The sequence below is a fragment of the Haliotis asinina genome, chromosome 2 (genome assembly GCF_037392515.1).
Source record: "Haliotis asinina isolate JCU_RB_2024 chromosome 2, JCU_Hal_asi_v2, whole genome shotgun sequence".
In the NCBI taxonomy this organism is placed as follows: domain Eukaryota; kingdom Metazoa; phylum Mollusca; class Gastropoda; order Lepetellida; family Haliotidae; genus Haliotis; species Haliotis asinina.
The window spans coordinates 4,608,368-4,626,102 of NC_090281.1; the positions used below are offsets into that span (position 1 = coordinate 4,608,368).

Genomic DNA, 17,735 nt, shown 5'->3' on the forward strand with positions numbered 1-17,735 from the left:
CATCCATATGCTCACACTTATACACTCACATCCATATACTCACACTTATACACTCACACCCATATACTCACACTTATACACACACATCCATATACTCACACTTATACACTCACATCCATACTCTCACACCCATATACTCACACTTATACACTCACATCCATATATTCACACTTATACACTCACATCCATGTACTCACATATATACACTGACATCCATATACTCACACTTATACACTCACATCCATGTACTCACATATATACACTGACATCCATATACTCACGTTTATACACTCACATCCATGTACTCACATATATACACTGACATCCATATACTCACGTTTATACACTCACATCCACACTCTCACACCATACCCTCCCACACATATACTCACACATATACACTCACATTCATACCCTCTCACACTTTACCACCGTTCAACACCGACACTCATACTATGGCCAAAGGTTATGATTCGCTGCCACAGCCATGAACTGACAAACACAATGCTGGGTCACTTTGTCTTTGTTAGTGCCTGCAGACATCTCTAACATACAGCTTATCAGTTGCCGACTATCTGCCATATGTGTTGTTCCATATTTTCACATCCGTTATGAGTGCTCAAAAATGCACCAAACTTCCCCATTGAACTAGAACTAAACCAGCAATATGTATGTAAGTATACCCAGATTACATTAATGTTGTCTGTCAAGTGTCAGTTGGAATCTGTATTTGTAAAGAATAATGTAACATTGGAGTGAGTCCACCTCGCTTGCCTATGGTCCATGTGGCGTGTCTATAGTTTAGCATGCCACAGGACGTCAGTAGGGAGTGACTTCGACCATGGTGACTTGTATGTATAGTAATGATATTCAATGCAGTAACGTACCAAAGACCTTTCAAGGGGCAGTACATTTCCAAGACTAGTACAGATTATATATAGTGAAGTGAACACCATTACTGAATGAAATTTAAACGAAGCGTATGGTTTCATGAAACTGAGTGATGCTGGCTGCATAACATGTCGGAAAGCGAAATCTATAAATGAAGCAAGTGCAGTGAGTGAGTTTGGTTTTACGCCGCTTTTAGCAATATTCCAGCGATATCGCACCAGAAAATGGGCCTCACACATTGTACCCATGTGGGGAATCGAACCCGGGTCTTCGGCGTGACGAGCGAACACTTTAACCACTAGACTACCCCACCGCCCAGAAGCAAAGTACAGATTTTCCCAGGTCTTACTGGTCTGGTCTTACTGGTTCCCTTTTCATTTCAAATGGGCTTGTTTGTTACTATCAAAATGTTATATATTCAGAGACTAGGGGTTAAGCAACCTCCGACCTGGGCCTAGATTTTCGAAGCTCTTATAGCGCTAAAATAGTCGTAAGTTACTATGGACTTACGACTTACGGCTATTTTAACGCTAAGACAACCTCGAAAATCTAGGCCCTGGTTATTACTGGATGATGAGTTCAGTCCATGCATGTGAAGAAAATGATTACTCCAGTCAAACTCTTACCTACTGATATGAGCACTGCAACTGACAGTCATCTTCTCATATGTTGGGCGATGATCAGGGCCCTTATTCTCGAAACGTTCGTAGCCCTAAGAATTCTTAACTATGATTGTAGCCAATGTGTTAAGAATGTTCTTAAGAAGTTCGTAGGGCTACGAACGTTTCGAGAATAGCTAGCCTGGTGTTTAATGGTGACTCTAGATCTTGTTCAGCCCGGATAATGCAACATCCGGCGTGTTGTTTCTCAATACATTGTATGGAACGTGTTTTTTATTTGAGCATATGAGTTCACAATTCAACAATACACCTCAGCATACAAAGTGTTCAGTAGTTCAATAAAAATTCCCTCACTAAATAGCTGAAATTGTTCTGATTCTGTTTGTGTCTTAAATACACGACACAGTTGAAATTAAAGTTCAGGGTAACAGGGTCTGCACTTTAACTAACTCCATATGCTTTCATGCACGTATAACTCTCGAACAGGTTACCATTCTCAAAATAATTTCGGTGTACGTTTACCTTTGATCACTGAGAGTTGAATGTATATCTTTTTATAATGTTCCGGGTTTGTAGATCCTCGGCTTGCCCATTCTCTGTGTGGTCATCGCTTCAACTTCAGCTTTGATCATGCCGAGAGCGAACAAGACGACCACACCCGACCAGAACACCCATCACACGGGACCGTGAGTTCACCTCCCACATCAACAATACCTATTTCAGTCACTCTACCTGAACAATCTTCTCCACAGAGGATACATTCATCCCAAAATTTAAGTGAAAGATGCACGGGGTTTGGAACCATTAACCTGTCAGCCCTCGAAAACAATTTCTTTCCCTATCTTTAAAATGTAATTTTGTTTTGCATTATTATATGATATTTGTATAGCGCCAATATCCAGCTCTGATCAGCTGCGAGTAAATGCAAGTAATGTAGCTTTCCCATCATTACAAAGTACCCATTCACAGCCTGGTGGACTTGGGCATATAGTCACAGTACCTTATCCAAGTTTACAACATGTTGCTGGAACCGCAGCTAGGTGTTTGCACATATTCATATGGCCACCGTCTTGTCACATAGCAACGGATTCGGGAGTTCTTTTAAGCGCACAGGGATTACTAGTCTGGTGTCTTAGATTGCCGACGAACTCATACTGTGATGTCATGCTACATACCTATTATGACATCAAAATGAAGAGGTACTTTTCAATATTTCAAAGTTTCCGATTATATTCGGTTGATATAGAGAATATGACAGGCTCCGCCCACTCAAGCTGTCATGGACGTGTCATCAGAGGGATAGTGGACGAGATGTAGGCATCAGAAACAGCATGTGATTACTGATGAAATTCTAATTTCCCCAACAGGTTTGTGTAGGGTTTTTGTAAGGGGTTAGGATAGGTGTACAGGAGGGGTGTTCGTTCAGGATGTTGCATAATGCCTGGACCCGACTTCGACTGATTACTTGAGTCAGCCTCCTTTCTTTCTCAAGCGTGTTGTATATCTCGCCACTGTACCAAGACGATAGCAATCTCTGCTGTAATACAATACAAACCAGTAGTGCCCGGGATAATCAGACAAGCAAACTGCAAGAAAATATTTGAAAGAAAGAGAATGGAGAATAGAATGTGTATTGTTTCCAATGAACCCACCAGTGAAATGCGTAACAGCATATCTCTGGTTAGTGCATTCAACAACGACCTGCGTCTGCTGTACTTGTCCACAGTGTTTTGTATGATACAGGTGTGTTTCCACTTCCAGGGACCACATGGACCAGGTGTCTGTGGACAGCACACAAGCCAGGACTGTCTTCCGGGACCTTACACTGGGAAATAACACTCTCAGCATGCAGGACCTAGAGAGATTCCTGAATAGCTCTGATACAAATGGTAACTACATGACTTGCCAAAACATATTTACCTCATTACATATTTCTGGAGATGGGAGGGCACAGGTAAATGAGTGGTCTCATGCCTTGTATGTCGCCTCATTGTGTTTTCTACCTTAGCACACATAAGCTTGCTGCTGGATGCCTATAACGTTTTCTCGTTGTTTCATGAGTTGGGTGACCAGGGAAAAAATATGGTCATTTTCCTTTCACATTAACATTATCTACGCATTCAGTGATCATGGTTGTTATAGAATATCAGGTTGTTGTATTCCAAGGGGAAACGTTCAACGGCCGTGACCTTTCCAAAAACTCAAGGGCAGCTAATCTTAGTTTCTACGCAGGATGAAATGATGTCCCTTGGCACATTATGCTGTTCCGGTCAAGGCTGCCATGCCCTATGTGTTTACTGATGTGACATCGCAGAGCTCCACACGTTTGCTTTCGATCACGATTTTGTCTTTTAGTTTAGCATTGACATAATCTGCCCGTGTATAAACAAATTTCTTCCTCATTCTGAAATCTAAAAGTGAGTCGGACAAGAGACAAGTCTTTTTAATCCATACATTTTAGATTAATACAAGTATTCCTCAAACAGGAAAATACATTTGCCGTGGCTTTTGAAATTTGTGTAAAAAGGAACAATAAGAAATATAATAATTATTGTCAAGGAAATAGGGTTAAACGTACCCCCCCCCCCCGCAACAATTAACATACTATAAATAAGTATTTAATACACATACGTAACATTATTATTATTCATATTTACCTATCATATCTTTACAAAACCATTACTTGCGTGATATATTTTGTATTCTGCGCCAAATCCCCCGAACAGCTGTGAATTACCTAATGCCATGACATCAACTGACAAATCATACATTTAAGTACTACGTCATGAGGACATGTTGTATATATTTTGGTATTTTGTAGTAGTTTAATACTTTCATAAAACATTGATAGGTATTTCTGTGGTTGCAATATCACATGATATCGTCTATGTGATCATTTCCTTCAAAGATTTGTCGGATTATTTCTCATGACAATTCTGCAAGGTGCAACTGATTGAGGTATGTGTTGCGTGTTTAATTAAACGCTTCCACTTTTTTCGCGCAGCTTGCTATGAGCACTTGCAGACAACTGTACACAGGAGTCGAGTTTAAGAAATTCGTGCCTCCACCGTTGAGATATTCAATCATTGTTAAGATCGCAATCTTGTTGTCTTGCAATGATGACGATGGCGCTAAGTTCAGCTTTGTACACGTGGATTAGGGCAAGTGTATGGAGACTGTAACGCTGATTGTAAGACTGGTTGTAGTAACAAGGCATGTGCAACTGTTCTCTGGTCATGTACCACCGGATTCGTTGGTTATTTTAAGTGCACGGGATTGTGTACTGTACACTAGGGGTTGTGACAACACTGAAAGAGTCTGCACATAGTTGACTGCAAGATTTTTACACCCGGTCACAACTGGGCTCGATCCCGGCACCTCAAACTCGCTACCATGGTCCTACAAAATATAGCAGCAATAAATGGCATGTGAGGGGTTCATATTAACATATGTTATGTGTACTTTTATCAGATGACGGCCAGGTGACAAGTGACGAGTTTCTCCAAACGTGGTTCCAATATAACGTTGGTTCACTTGTCAACGCAGTCGCCTTCTTCTTCAACATCGACGTCAACAAGGATGACAGGATCACCGCCGATGTCGATCTCAAGTACATATTTAAGATTTTTGATAGAAACGGTAGGTTGAACTATCAGGAATAAGAATTTGTGTGAATTGGAGCCACTTGTATATCGAGTTATCTTGAATTCGAGATAAAAGGAGTGCTACTACAATTGTTTGTAGATACTGACTGGTCTGTTTTGTTTCAGCATCAGCATCTGGGATCTTTGAGCTTAGGGTTTAATAATGGGTTTTAACAATAAAGATTAACAATAGGGTTTAACAATGGAATTTAACAATGCCGTTTCACAAAGGGGTTGAATGTCATATTGTAGCTGCCAAGTCCTACTACTACCGGTTTCAAACTCGTATATCAAAAGAATGCCATACCATAGTTTAATATGGATATCCCACAATGGCACAAAGTGTCTTCAAATCCTTGTTTCATACCTTACTGCAAGGCAAGGTAACAAAACCTTTACAAACAGTTTGGTTTGACTCGACCCTTGACCTTCCGTTCATCGTGAGGACGCTCTGTGTACTGATTACGGTGGCAGTCAAATAGCTCAGTACAACATCACCTTCATGACGAGGGGGTTGCTTTTCCCCGTTGTTTTTCGGATACTCTGTCATCTCTTTGTTTCCTTGATAACTGATGCTTCTTTCCTACTGTGGCATCTTTTCATGATTTCTTGGTATCACGGTACTGGTGAGTAATTGACGCTTGATATTAACATGGTACGTAACTGTCAATAGGATACATATATGTCGGATGCATGCAGAAAGCTCCTCTTTCTAAAGTTACTGCCTGTTAACGATGACTTTGTTTCTCGACAGACGACGGTGCCGTAGATGAGGCGGAGTTTGTCGTCCAGTGGGTCAAGTTGTCATCTCTGTGACGATTAACCGAATACACACAATTCACAATTACCAAAAATAAACTCTTCTTACGTTACTTGTCTTTGCTAGTCCATTGTCTGACGCTGCACCTACCATATTCCAGGAGCAAATAGTTAGGTTCTGACCAGACAACGTCATCACGTACACGTCATCAACCGAATCACCGAGACTGGCTAACGGATTGCCGCGGTTGCCTCCTAAGATCTAACCCGAAATGCCCGGATGTTGTAGGTTTAGGTCTTCTGTTGTCGCCTCTCCACGGAAGAACCAAACAATTGTTCCAATAATGGCGTGCAATTTTGTGTGTACTCAAGCGATGAAGATTTGTCGGTGATAGATGCATGTATATTTATTTTTAGTATCAAGTTGGAACGTACACTGAGACGCACGTTTCGAAAATATGAAATCTCATGAAAATAGGCGTTCATGTTTATGTCTTCAATTTAAAACCTTTACATAAGAATGTTACGTCTATTTCGCTGTTCAGGACATAATTCCTCTTCAACGCAAACGCACTACCACTAGCACTATGAGATCAAATGGTCGATATATAAATTAACTCCATTCGCCATCCAAAACGTGGCCCGCGGAGATATTCATATGCAAGGTCTAGCCACGTCTCCAGGGAAACTGCAGTGCAATGATCTCTTGATGAATTACACCTGATACCAAGTTGCAACTGAATAACGTAAATAATTTATTTTTATTGATTTATTCTTTATTCCCACGGGCCGAGATGTACTGGAGATCCTTAAGTCTTAGTTCACAGGTGTAAATATCCATTCATGTCATCATCATGTTGTTCCCGTCATCTAGACGGCACCCGGATCATTGGAATCTATTGTGACGTCAAGTCGAAGTGACGTCATACTAGAAAGGATGTCTACCTATTTGTGTTCTGAAACACCGTTGACCTTCATAAAAATCCCATTTCAATATTAGTCAAGTATGAATAAATTGTGCGTTAGTATTAAATTCTAAATAATTAAGAGATTTAGACACATTCGAAACTGGAAACACTCTTGTACACACAATCAAACTGGATTCACGAAGACTGATATCCAGGTCGAGATTCCTGTCACCTCACTGTACATCTGATTTATAAGGCCGTTTATCCCTAGTGGCTGAGCTTCCACTCGGTTAACAAAGGTTTGGACGTAACTTAATCCTCAGTAATGGTCTGGTGAGCAAGATGGTAGTGACATGATCCGCGGACTACACATCATTGACAGGGCGACTTGTGGTTGGAACGCGCAGCTGGATGAAGAGGGGTAACACAGTGAGAGAGGTAGGTAGTGTCCACGGGGGTATATATGCTGCAAACCTGCCCAGAACACTGGCCTCCGGTGCATGGGGGCCAGCTGGAACACTGGATATCTGTCCCGTGTAGACGTCGTGTTGAAAGGAAACGGATGGTCCGTTGTCCGAATCTACAATGATATTGCGCGAAAGGGAGGGCTAGCTACATCTATGTGTACATTCTGATAAGACAGGAGGTCGGGCGAAATGCGTGTTTGCATGTACATAGTGTCAAGACTTTGTAACAAGATAGCACCTCTGAGGATGTTGTTCCAGTCAATTGAATCCTCACGACAGACGACATGGCGTACATTAAAAACACAAGTGTATGTAATCTAGGCTGGTATGTTTGTTCATCTTACTCTTACATATGTACTCGTCCGGACAAATGACAGCTCAAACATTTGATGTTTGCTAATGAGCTAGAACTAGCGGTCTCAGCTGACTGTGACAGTTACAGCTCAAGTTCTTAGTTTTGTCTACACCAGATTATCTATAACTTAGGGACTAGATAGGCCATGTATGAAAGATAATGTAATGACTCACATTTCAAACGATCCGCAAATATATTGATAAAAATAACAGTTTGAAGGTGTTCACGTCATGTACTTTAGCAGAGCGTGATATCTGTGTGACACACACACACTGAATAAAAACAAATAATTCCTTAGCACAGGTATACTTTGTTCAATGCTGACCGGTTTCACACCGTATTCTCTAGAAGGAATATCTACTGTTTATACTGCCGATGTTGCATACCTTTTGTAAAAACGTAAGAAGTCACCGGAGCGTCAAAAGTGAATCTGTCATCTACAGTATGGTTCAAAATTATTGAGAATAGCTAAAGCATTTCATATTATTAAACGAGAACAAATCAGATAAAATTGAATGTATTGTGAAAGTGAACTGACCTTTTCATGTTGTGTAGGTAACAATTTAATATTTTATCAAGTCTCCTTGAGCTTCACGGCACAGTCTAAGACGTTTAGGCATACTTCCTATCAGAGAGGTTAGTGTCTCGTGAGTTATGCTGTCCCAGTATCGGGCCACTTCTCTCTTCATGTCTTCAATTTTTGTCAACCCCTTTTGATTCACACATTCCTTCATCATCCCCCAAATGTTCTCAATGGGATTTAAGTCAGGACTATATGCAGGAAATGGTAATGCAGTCACATTTTTCTCCTGAAACCACTGCTTGACATGTTTTGCGGTGTGTTTAGGATCATTATCTTGCTGCAAAATCCAGTCATTTCCATAAAACACATGTGCACTTGGAAGGAGAAAATTATCTAATATGTTAGTGTAGCGTTGACTTGTCAGATTTCCCTCAAACACACACAGCGGGGTCGTTCCTAATAAGGATATCCCTCCCCATACATGAAACTTTGGGCTGTATTTAGGTCGTCGATACAACGGTGCTGACGCAGACTTTGTCCATATTTTCACATTATTGGGATATACCCATATTGAGCTTTCATCAGTAAAAATCACATTTTCCCAGTCAAAGTTTTCATGTGCCAAACACGACTCAACACGCCTGTCTTTATGTTCTTGTTTCATGAGAGGAGAAGGAATCCCAGTCTTTTTCTCCCATCCAAGATCAATCAAATTTCTTCTAACTGTACATTTTGATACAACTGTTGATCCCCTTTCTATCATTTCATACCTGATGTTGGAGATGCTTGCCCTTTGCTTTTTAGACGCTAAAATTCCCAGCCGAACGCGATCTAAGAAGTCCAACTTTCTGGGTCTCCCTGCTCCTTTCTGGTGCCCCAAATCCTTTCCCTCTTTAAAATTCTTCCTAATCCTATACACAGTAGAGAGAGGAGTTCCTGTTCTCTCTGCCAATGTATTTACATCATCAATTCCTTGATTACACAACTCAAAAATCAACCTTCTTTTATCTTCAACAGACATTGTTGACAGTGCTGAGGAAAATGACGTCTGCTACAAATTCAGGGGAGGTAACTCTAATTGTACTATACTCAGTAGGCCAAGAAGAGTTACCTCCCTTATACCATTACTTAGTTTTAAGTATCAGTGAATCAGTTGAGGTGTTAGGATAGCTCAAAGTAAGAAGAAAAATTCTCAATAATTATGAACCAGACTATATTTGCCTCTGTTGCACCTTCAACAGATATCTGCGTGTCTGTCCGTGATGTGCCGCGCTTTTATCATCTGTATCATCATCGCAGTCGACTGTCCTCGACTGGGGCTCATGATCTCTCCCAGGAAGGTCAAAGCAGGTATGATATTAATAATTAATATTATTTCTGGGGGTAAAATATATCGGTGCACGTATTGTTGTTTTAGGCATATGTTGTTAATGAAAACCCTTATAAGGAAACCTAGGATAGCCTAGTGGTTAAAGGTTCGCTCGTCGTCGGTTGGGATTCCTGACACGGGTACAGTGTGTGAAGACCTTTTCTTATGTTCCCCGCTGTGTTATTCCTGGAATACTGCAAGGCGTTAACCCCCTGGATGCCGAGGTTTTTTTTCAGGCGCACATTTTCGTAAAGTTTGAAAAGTGAGCGTTGTGCGAGAATTGCGCTCGCGTGGTCCTGGATCTGCGTACGACTATAAAATTACACACAAATGTAGAATATTTAATTTCCTATCCGTTGGTATAAATATAACTGCGGCTACCTCAGGGGTTTGAAGAATAGACACTACTGAAGGTTGTCCAAAACTTTTGTGTGCGCTAAAAAACGGTAAATTTCTCCGTTTTTTATCGTGCACCGATAAAAGCACTCTGCTATGATTTTTTAAATTTGTCATCTTTACCTAAAGTGTGAGCGAAGAAAATATAACTTGATATCTGAACGACATAAGTGTATATGAAATGGATGTATGTGCTAATGCATAACGTCACACGCACAAAATAAAAAGATCCCTGAATCAAGGAGAGAGTCCTCATAAACTCCTGTGTACCCTTGTCAGCGAAAACGCCATTTTGAAAGAAATCGGTCATCGGTAGAGATGTCACACGTCAACATTGTTGCACATATTAGGTAATTTCTTTGGGGTGAAGGTCGGTTGAACAAGAGAATACACAATGGCCCTATATCAGTCCGATTGCACTTTCAGTATTGTGATGTATATTTTGCGTATCGTTCAGATATTTTTTCATGAAACTGATTTCAGTATCTGCATATATCCATGTTCAACATCATATCATATGTGGATACAGGGTATGCGTTTTATTCTTTGAAAGCTTTTGATTGTTTGAATAATATTTATATGGGAAATTGACTCAGTCTATACCACATTTTAAGCCTCTACACAAGTGTTGGAAGATCACGCGTAGACATTACTGCAACATGTGCTTTAGTTCCTGTGATGTGCAATATTCAATACGCTGGGACAAATATTGCAGTTTCATATGAACAGGTTAATAAACAGCGATTTAATTCAACCTTATAAGTAAAACTGATAATATTAATGAAAATGATTTGTACATTGTATGAAATGTATAGGCACACATATTTAAAGGCATTGTCTTCTTAATTGCATTGGTTTGTGTCGTTTTTATAGACAGAACAGTTATGAAAATTGACTGACCGGGTGCAAGTTTGTCAAAATCGTTGTATGATTCATTATCATTGTTTTAGGTAATAAAGTCAATTCAAATTCGATTAAAACATTTTTTAATGGCAGAATACCTAACTCAAACAATATTTATACGAAAATTGTTTTAAAATATATAAACCAGGCCATGTCTTAATTTGGACAAACTTTACGTCCATATTCTAATAGTTCCATACTGAAAAAGCGATCTCTTTGTACCTTTCATTTCACACTTATGAAGTGAAATAATCACATAATCATAAGAAGAAAAGTCTATTTCCTAAATGAATATTCAATGAATATTCAGGCGTTATGAAATGTTAATTTATGCCAATTTGATGCCAGACAGGTGCGCGTGTTGCTCACAATAAGATACGTAGTAAAACCATCTAATTGTTGATATATTCAGGACACTATTTCAGTGGTAAAACCATTCGTTTTATGTTTTGTCTAAAAAGTGTTGAATTCTGACACAGAAGCCGAGATCTTTTACACATTGAGTGGAAATTAGGTTGGCTATATATACTAATCAGCAAACCAGTGTCGTCTTCTTCCGACGTCACAAAATACACAAAACATGGTCATAACTTTCGGCTTAAATAATTACAAACAAAACCAATCTCAATGTTACATCATCGATTGGACGAACAGGAACGATCATGGCAACGGCGGTAAACAAACAAGTCCACATGCATCGTGATGGCGAAGATACCGTGGCTCCATACAGCTTTTTGATATTGCACTAGTGCAACCTGAACTACAAAATGTACCTCATGTTTATGGCTATACTTTTTACCTACTTGCACATTGTCTATATTCATATTTTACTGTGAAAACAGACTTCATCTGGGAAACAGACTGATGATCCAAACTCTTGGTGCAATGATTACATTGACAGTGATTGAAAGACAGACTCTTTTTTTTCTTGTGATGAAATTTCTTAAAAGTAGTATGAAATTATCATACCAGACCTAGAATAGTTTTGTTGTAGTGATGTTTTGAATATGGAATATCAAAACTACAAGTGACAGATAATTCATTGTTGAGCAGGAGGTGCAACCTGTGTTAGTCTGTGGCATCAAGGTAATCATGTAAGATTTCCTTTTCCTAATACTGAGCTCTGCGGTGAGTGGTTTTTGTTGTCCAGTTTGGAGCTATTTCATTAAGATTTCAATCTGGATTTTTTCATTGCCATATGTATATGGCAAAGACATATATATCAAATGCTTCCAGATCTTAAACAAAAGACTGCTCAGTCCTTGGCATTGTGTTATTCAAGGAAGACTGTTCTTGGTGTTTCTTGCTCTATGATGGTTTAGACTATTGAACACTAAATAATTGGAGTATATCACCATCAGACACTTCAGCAAACACTCTTTGAAAGTTCAGTATAGGCTCATTTCATATTGTGACATTGCTCCTAAACCCAGGAAAAGACAATAAGGCAGAATAATTTATATTTACAGAATATGAAGCCTTTGTCTTTCACCAGAGACAATACAACTTATTATATGTATATGGTTTCTTTTTTAATCAAATGATAACGCTAACATTTTCTGATAAATATACTGGTACTGCAACAACATAAATGACATTAGTCATGTGTGATTCAAAATAATTCAGCAAACAAAGGGGTACTGTTAAAAACAAAAATAGCTCATCACCCATTTGTATTTGATGTACATTTTGGCACGATATTATAAAGAAATAAAATACACAAAATAATATGTAACATCTATCCATATGTTTTATGGCATACACGTAGTTGTATTAAAGAATTGTGTAAAAATGTCAGTTTTCCACATTACTGAAAGACATTAATTAAAATTTGGTTATTTATACGTTGCTAATGCATTGACAGATCCTGAGTGTCTTTGCCGATGTCTATTTGGGGGAGAAAAATATTTGTCATATTATTGATATCAATTAACATATGAACATATATGAAAAGATTTAAAGTTGTAACCAGTTATGAAACATAAAGCAATGACAAATCTATCATAATTATTCAACAAGAACGTTAATTTATTGCATAAAATTATGAATGTAATTCAATTTGTTCTGAAGTGAGACATATAATTTTTCCAATCATGTAATATGAACGCAATATTTATCAAATCATCCCCGATTTCATGTGAAACTATAACTAAAAATATATTTTATTTTATAAAACATGTGAACTGCAGTTGCTATTACACTACATCGTCACAAAAAGAAAAGCATGAATGTTATTTTGAAACACAAATGCCATATCCGCGCGCACCTGTTGTTGAGAATGATGTTTGTAAACGTTTTTGTGTCGGACCATGTGAAAAAAAGAATAAGCTGGGATCCACATGCATCACAATTATATCTTTGCTATCTCTACATTCTGTAATGTGCCTAATATGAACAAAAATTCAAATTAAAGATACTGAAAAACTTGCATCTGCAGTGTTGATCGACTACTGTTTCCGGGTCACGGGAGCATACAAGGTCAAACTTGTTCGGCTATAAGCGAATTATATAGTCAAAAATACACCCAGAAATTTCTATCTATGAGCTGCGATTAATCATTTTAAACAGTTATTTGTGCTAAATTTGGGTTTGTTAGACGAAATATCTCCTACTTTTCTGTTAATATTCAATAGCGAATGAATTTCATCAGGCAATCCCTGTCTGTGACATCACATCCGGTGACCTTTGCACTTACTAGAAAACAAATTAGATTTCACGATCTTAATTTTCGTCTGTCTCTCGTCATACTAAACAGAAAATGATACATGGAACACTTGTAGAATGAGAAATTCTCCCTCTTTCGCCAGGTCTTACACAGATGAGTTTTGTAATCTTTCTTCTGACCCAAAAATGAAGGAGTTGGACGAAGCGCGCCATGTTTGCTTTTCGTATGTGTAACACGATCTAACACCGGCTCTTTGCGAGTTTGTGCAAACGTCAATGAACCATAACACTTGAAATTTGCACTCATGAATGTTTATAAATCATGTATTTTATTCTGTTTTTTTCATGACATGACACGTTTAAATAAACGCAATAGTGCCTTTTCAGTAAGACCAGTCATGACATTGAAAGTATGATTTGTTTACGACGAACGTTTTTGATTATTTATTACAGAATTAATTTTTAATTTGTTGTCGCGCGGATATTTGCCGATACAAATATACGAAATTAAAGTCAGATACTTATGACATATCAGTAATAAGAATAATGAAATCGGTTTGCGCTAATTGGACGTTATTCGGTTCCTGATTCGGCTGTCAATCAAGTAATTAAGGTAAATTCAGGAAAATTTACATTATTTAAGTTTGTCTTGTAATTAATATCTGTACGTTTGAAATTATCTGGGCATTTTTTGATAATAATGTTTATTTTTCTATCTAATATTAATGAACTGAATATTTTTTCAGTTGTTCCTTAATTAGTGTCACACCAACTGTTGGAAATCACTCACCCTCTTATCAGCGCCTTATGCTGCAATTAATTCAGCAGGCTAAAGGTTAAGCTCGAAAATATCTAATATTTATCGTTTGCTGTGATTTTGGCAAGAGGCCTTTGTAACCACGACATTCTCGTCAGGTCCTGAGAAGCTGCTTGCTTATGTTTATTTTATTTCAAATTTTACTCATGGTAATAATAGTGGCGGTGGGGTACAATGGGTACAATGTGTGAAGCCCATTCTTGTGTCCCCAGCCGTGTTATTGCTTAAATGTTGCTAAATGCGGTATGAAAACATACTCACTTTTGGTAATAAAAAGGGGTTATGATATGACAGTTTTCCTTTCGCCAGCCATATCAGCCCTCCTAATATCCCTCGCTTCAAGTAAATGTCCTTGAGCAGTGTTTTCTAGCAGTACACACGTGCACATTACACTCCTTGTCCGTACAACCACCAATGGGGTCAGGGTATGTGTTTGAATTAACGGAAGAAAATCACCCCAAAACAACCCCCAAAAATCCTTTCACACAAATATACAGTTTTGTAATAACTGGAAAGTAAACTACCTTTCAACCTGTCTACAAGACGGTTCACGGAGACCACTGAGTAATTTTGAAATGAAAAAATGAAATAGGTTATTAATAGTCATCTTATATGGAGATGTGTATAATGTACTTATATTAATGTTTGCTTTGAATTGATTGTTGATAACGCACATAACACAGTTAATTTGATTCACCAGTGAAACTGTTGAACTCTACGCAGTTGGGTAGCACTGTAAAAATGTCATGCTTCTTTGCAAATTGTCGGGAGATCCTTTCTCATAATGTCATTGGACCATACATTACTAAATGTATACCGAACTGCCCGTCTCTGTTCCAGTAATAACAGCTAGTGCAAGGGCTTACAACACTGGGCAGTCAGCTGACTTCAAGTGTCAACTTAAAACAGATCACTTCACCGTATACGACCTCCGTTTTGTGTCCGTGCCTGCGTCACTGGCGACCCGTGGGACGACGAAGGTCGAGGACAACACCACCATGACGTTGTCGGTAACGTCACTATCGGTCAAGGACACCGGGACGTTGTATTGTGTCACCAGCAACACAACCCTAGCCAGAAAACAGATTTTTGTTGGCGGTAAGTAGACTGAGTGAGTATAGTTTTACGCCGCTTTATGCAATATTTCAGCAAAAATCACTGATCACTGCCAGGGTCAATAGAAATGGGCTTCATACATTGTGCCCATATGGGGAACCCGGTTCTTCGCCGTGACGAGCTCGTCATGCCGAAAACCCGGGTTCGATTCCCCACATGGGCACAATGTGTGAAGCCCATTTTCTGGTGTCCCCCTGTTGCAGGAATATTGCTAAAGGCGGCGTAAAACTAACCACTCAGTCACTCACAGACCAGACAGAGTAGCAACAAATACCATCTCTTAACACGTCGTTTATCATGACGCAGTCAAACAATAAAATAATCTCTCCCACTCGTACCAACAACCACTCAAACGCAAACGTTTTATTAAAAATAAGTGTTTAACCAAAATCAAACTAAAGCTATGACGTTAACGAGGTTTCATGAAATGTCGGTCTGGATTTTTAGAATATATTTGTGAGTGGCCGGACCCTTCTGCAATAATCTTCTATCACCGCAAGGACAACTGTTGGCATCACCTCAATGACAGTTGTTTGCATTGCGACAAGAGCAACTATCTGTATTACTGCAAGGGAAAGCGATTACTTTACCACAAGCGCAACTGATCGAATTGCTGCAAAAGGAACTGCTTCTATTACTGCAAGTTCAACTGATCGTGTTACTCTATCATTGCTTACATAGCACCCCCGGTGGCGGCTTACAACATCAGCTGTGTTTCCCACAACCAAGAGGAACTTATGTGCCAGGTACAGGTGGCAACAAGGCAGCCTCAGACAAAATGGACAATCGAGTACACAAACAGGTAGGCCAGGATCTGTTGCTTGAAGTGTACGGAGTGGCTGAGCATTTGTGAGTACATCACGGTGCGTATACACTAGCTGAACATTTATGGACATATCTAAGTCGTTAGTACGTGACGGTACGTACGCACTAGCTAAACATTTATGGACATATCTAAGTCGCTAGTACTTGACAGTGCGTACGCACAAGATGAACATTTTTGGACATATCTAAGTTGTTAGTACTTGACAGTGCGTACACACTAGCTGAACATTTATGGACACATTTAAGTCCTTAGTACTTGACAGTGCGTACGCACAAGATGATCATATATGGACATCTAAGTCGTTAGTACTTGACAGTGCGTACGCACTAGCTGAACATTTATGGACATATCTAAGTCGTTAGTACGTGACGGTACGTACGCACTAGCTAAACATTTATGGACATATCTAAGTCGTTAGTACTTGGCTGTACGTACGCACTAGCTGAACATTTATGAACATATCTAAGTCGTTAGTACTTGACGGTATGTACACACAAGATGAACATTTATGGACATATCTAAGTCGTTAGTACTTGACAGTGCGTACACACAAGATGAACATTTATGGACATATCTAAGTCGCTAGTACTTGACAGTGCGTACGCACAAGCTGAGCATTTTTGGACATATCTAAGTTGTTAGTACTTGACAGTGCGTACACACTAGCTGAACATTTATGGACACATTTAAGTCGTTAGTACTTGACAGTGCGTACGCACAAGATGATCATATATGGACATCTAAGTCGTTAGTACTTGACAGTGCGTACGCACTAGCTAAACATTTATGAACATATCTAAGTCGTTAGTACTTGACGGTATGTACACACAAGATGAACATTTATGGACATATCTAAGTCGTCAGTACTTGACAGTGCGTACACACAAGATGAACATTTATGGACATATCTAAGTCGTTAGTACTTGACAGTGCGTACACACAAGATGGACATTTATGGACATATCTAAGTCGTTAGTACTTGACAGTGCGTACACACAAGATGAACATTTATGGACATATCTAAGTCGTTAGTACTTGACAGTGCGTACGCACAAGATGAACATTTATGGACATATCTAAGTCGTTATTATTTGACAGTGCGTACGCACTAGATGAACATTTATGGACATATCTAAGTCGTTCGTACTTGACGGTACGTACGCACAAGATGAACATTTATGGACATATCTAAGTCGTTAGTACTTGACAGTGCGTACACACAAGATGAACATTTATGGACATATCTAAGTCGTTATTATTTGACAGTGCGTACGCACTAGATGAACATTTATGGACATATCTAAGTCGTTAGTACTTGACGGTATGTACACACAAGATGAACATTTATGGACATATCTAAGTCGTTAGTACTTGACAGTGCGTACACACAAGATGAACATTTATGGACATATCTAAGTCGTTTTTATTTGACAGTGCGTACGCACAAGATGGACATTTATGGACATATCTAAGTCGT

At 39.0% G+C, this 17,735-nt stretch overlaps 2 protein-coding genes across 3 annotated transcripts in view; both read left to right on the forward strand.

Moving 5' to 3' along the window:
- Positions 1–602: 602 nt before the first annotated feature.
- Positions 603–6,027, forward strand: LOC137273157 (uncharacterized). 2 transcript variants are annotated; one of them, XM_067805641.1, is made up of 5 exons: positions 603–673; positions 2,088–2,197; positions 3,273–3,400; positions 4,983–5,150; positions 5,910–6,027. In XM_067805641.1, exons 1-5 carry the CDS (start codon positions 668–670, stop codon positions 5,969–5,971), a joined length of 474 nt encoding a protein of 157 aa, XP_067661742.1. In that variant the 5' UTR covers positions 603–667; the 3' UTR covers positions 5,972–6,027. The 2 variants fall into 2 exon arrangements, with proteins under 2 accessions (XP_067661742.1, XP_067661743.1); XM_067805642.1 differs by having other exon boundaries at positions 633–673; positions 4,983–5,121.
- A 1,116-nt stretch (positions 6,028–7,143) lies between these two features.
- Positions 7,144–17,735, forward strand: part of LOC137272208 (leukemia inhibitory factor receptor-like) — a 43,716-nt gene continuing 33,124 nt past the window's right edge. The window contains exons 1-4 of the mRNA XM_067804566.1: positions 7,144–7,260; positions 9,409–9,517; positions 15,157–15,414; positions 16,114–16,234. Coding sequence (XP_067660667.1) covers positions 7,234–7,260; positions 9,409–9,517; positions 15,157–15,414; positions 16,114–16,234 — 515 coding nt within the window. The 5' untranslated portion in view covers positions 7,144–7,233. The remainder of the gene's footprint in view (positions 7,261–9,408; positions 9,518–15,156; positions 15,415–16,113; positions 16,235–17,735) is intronic.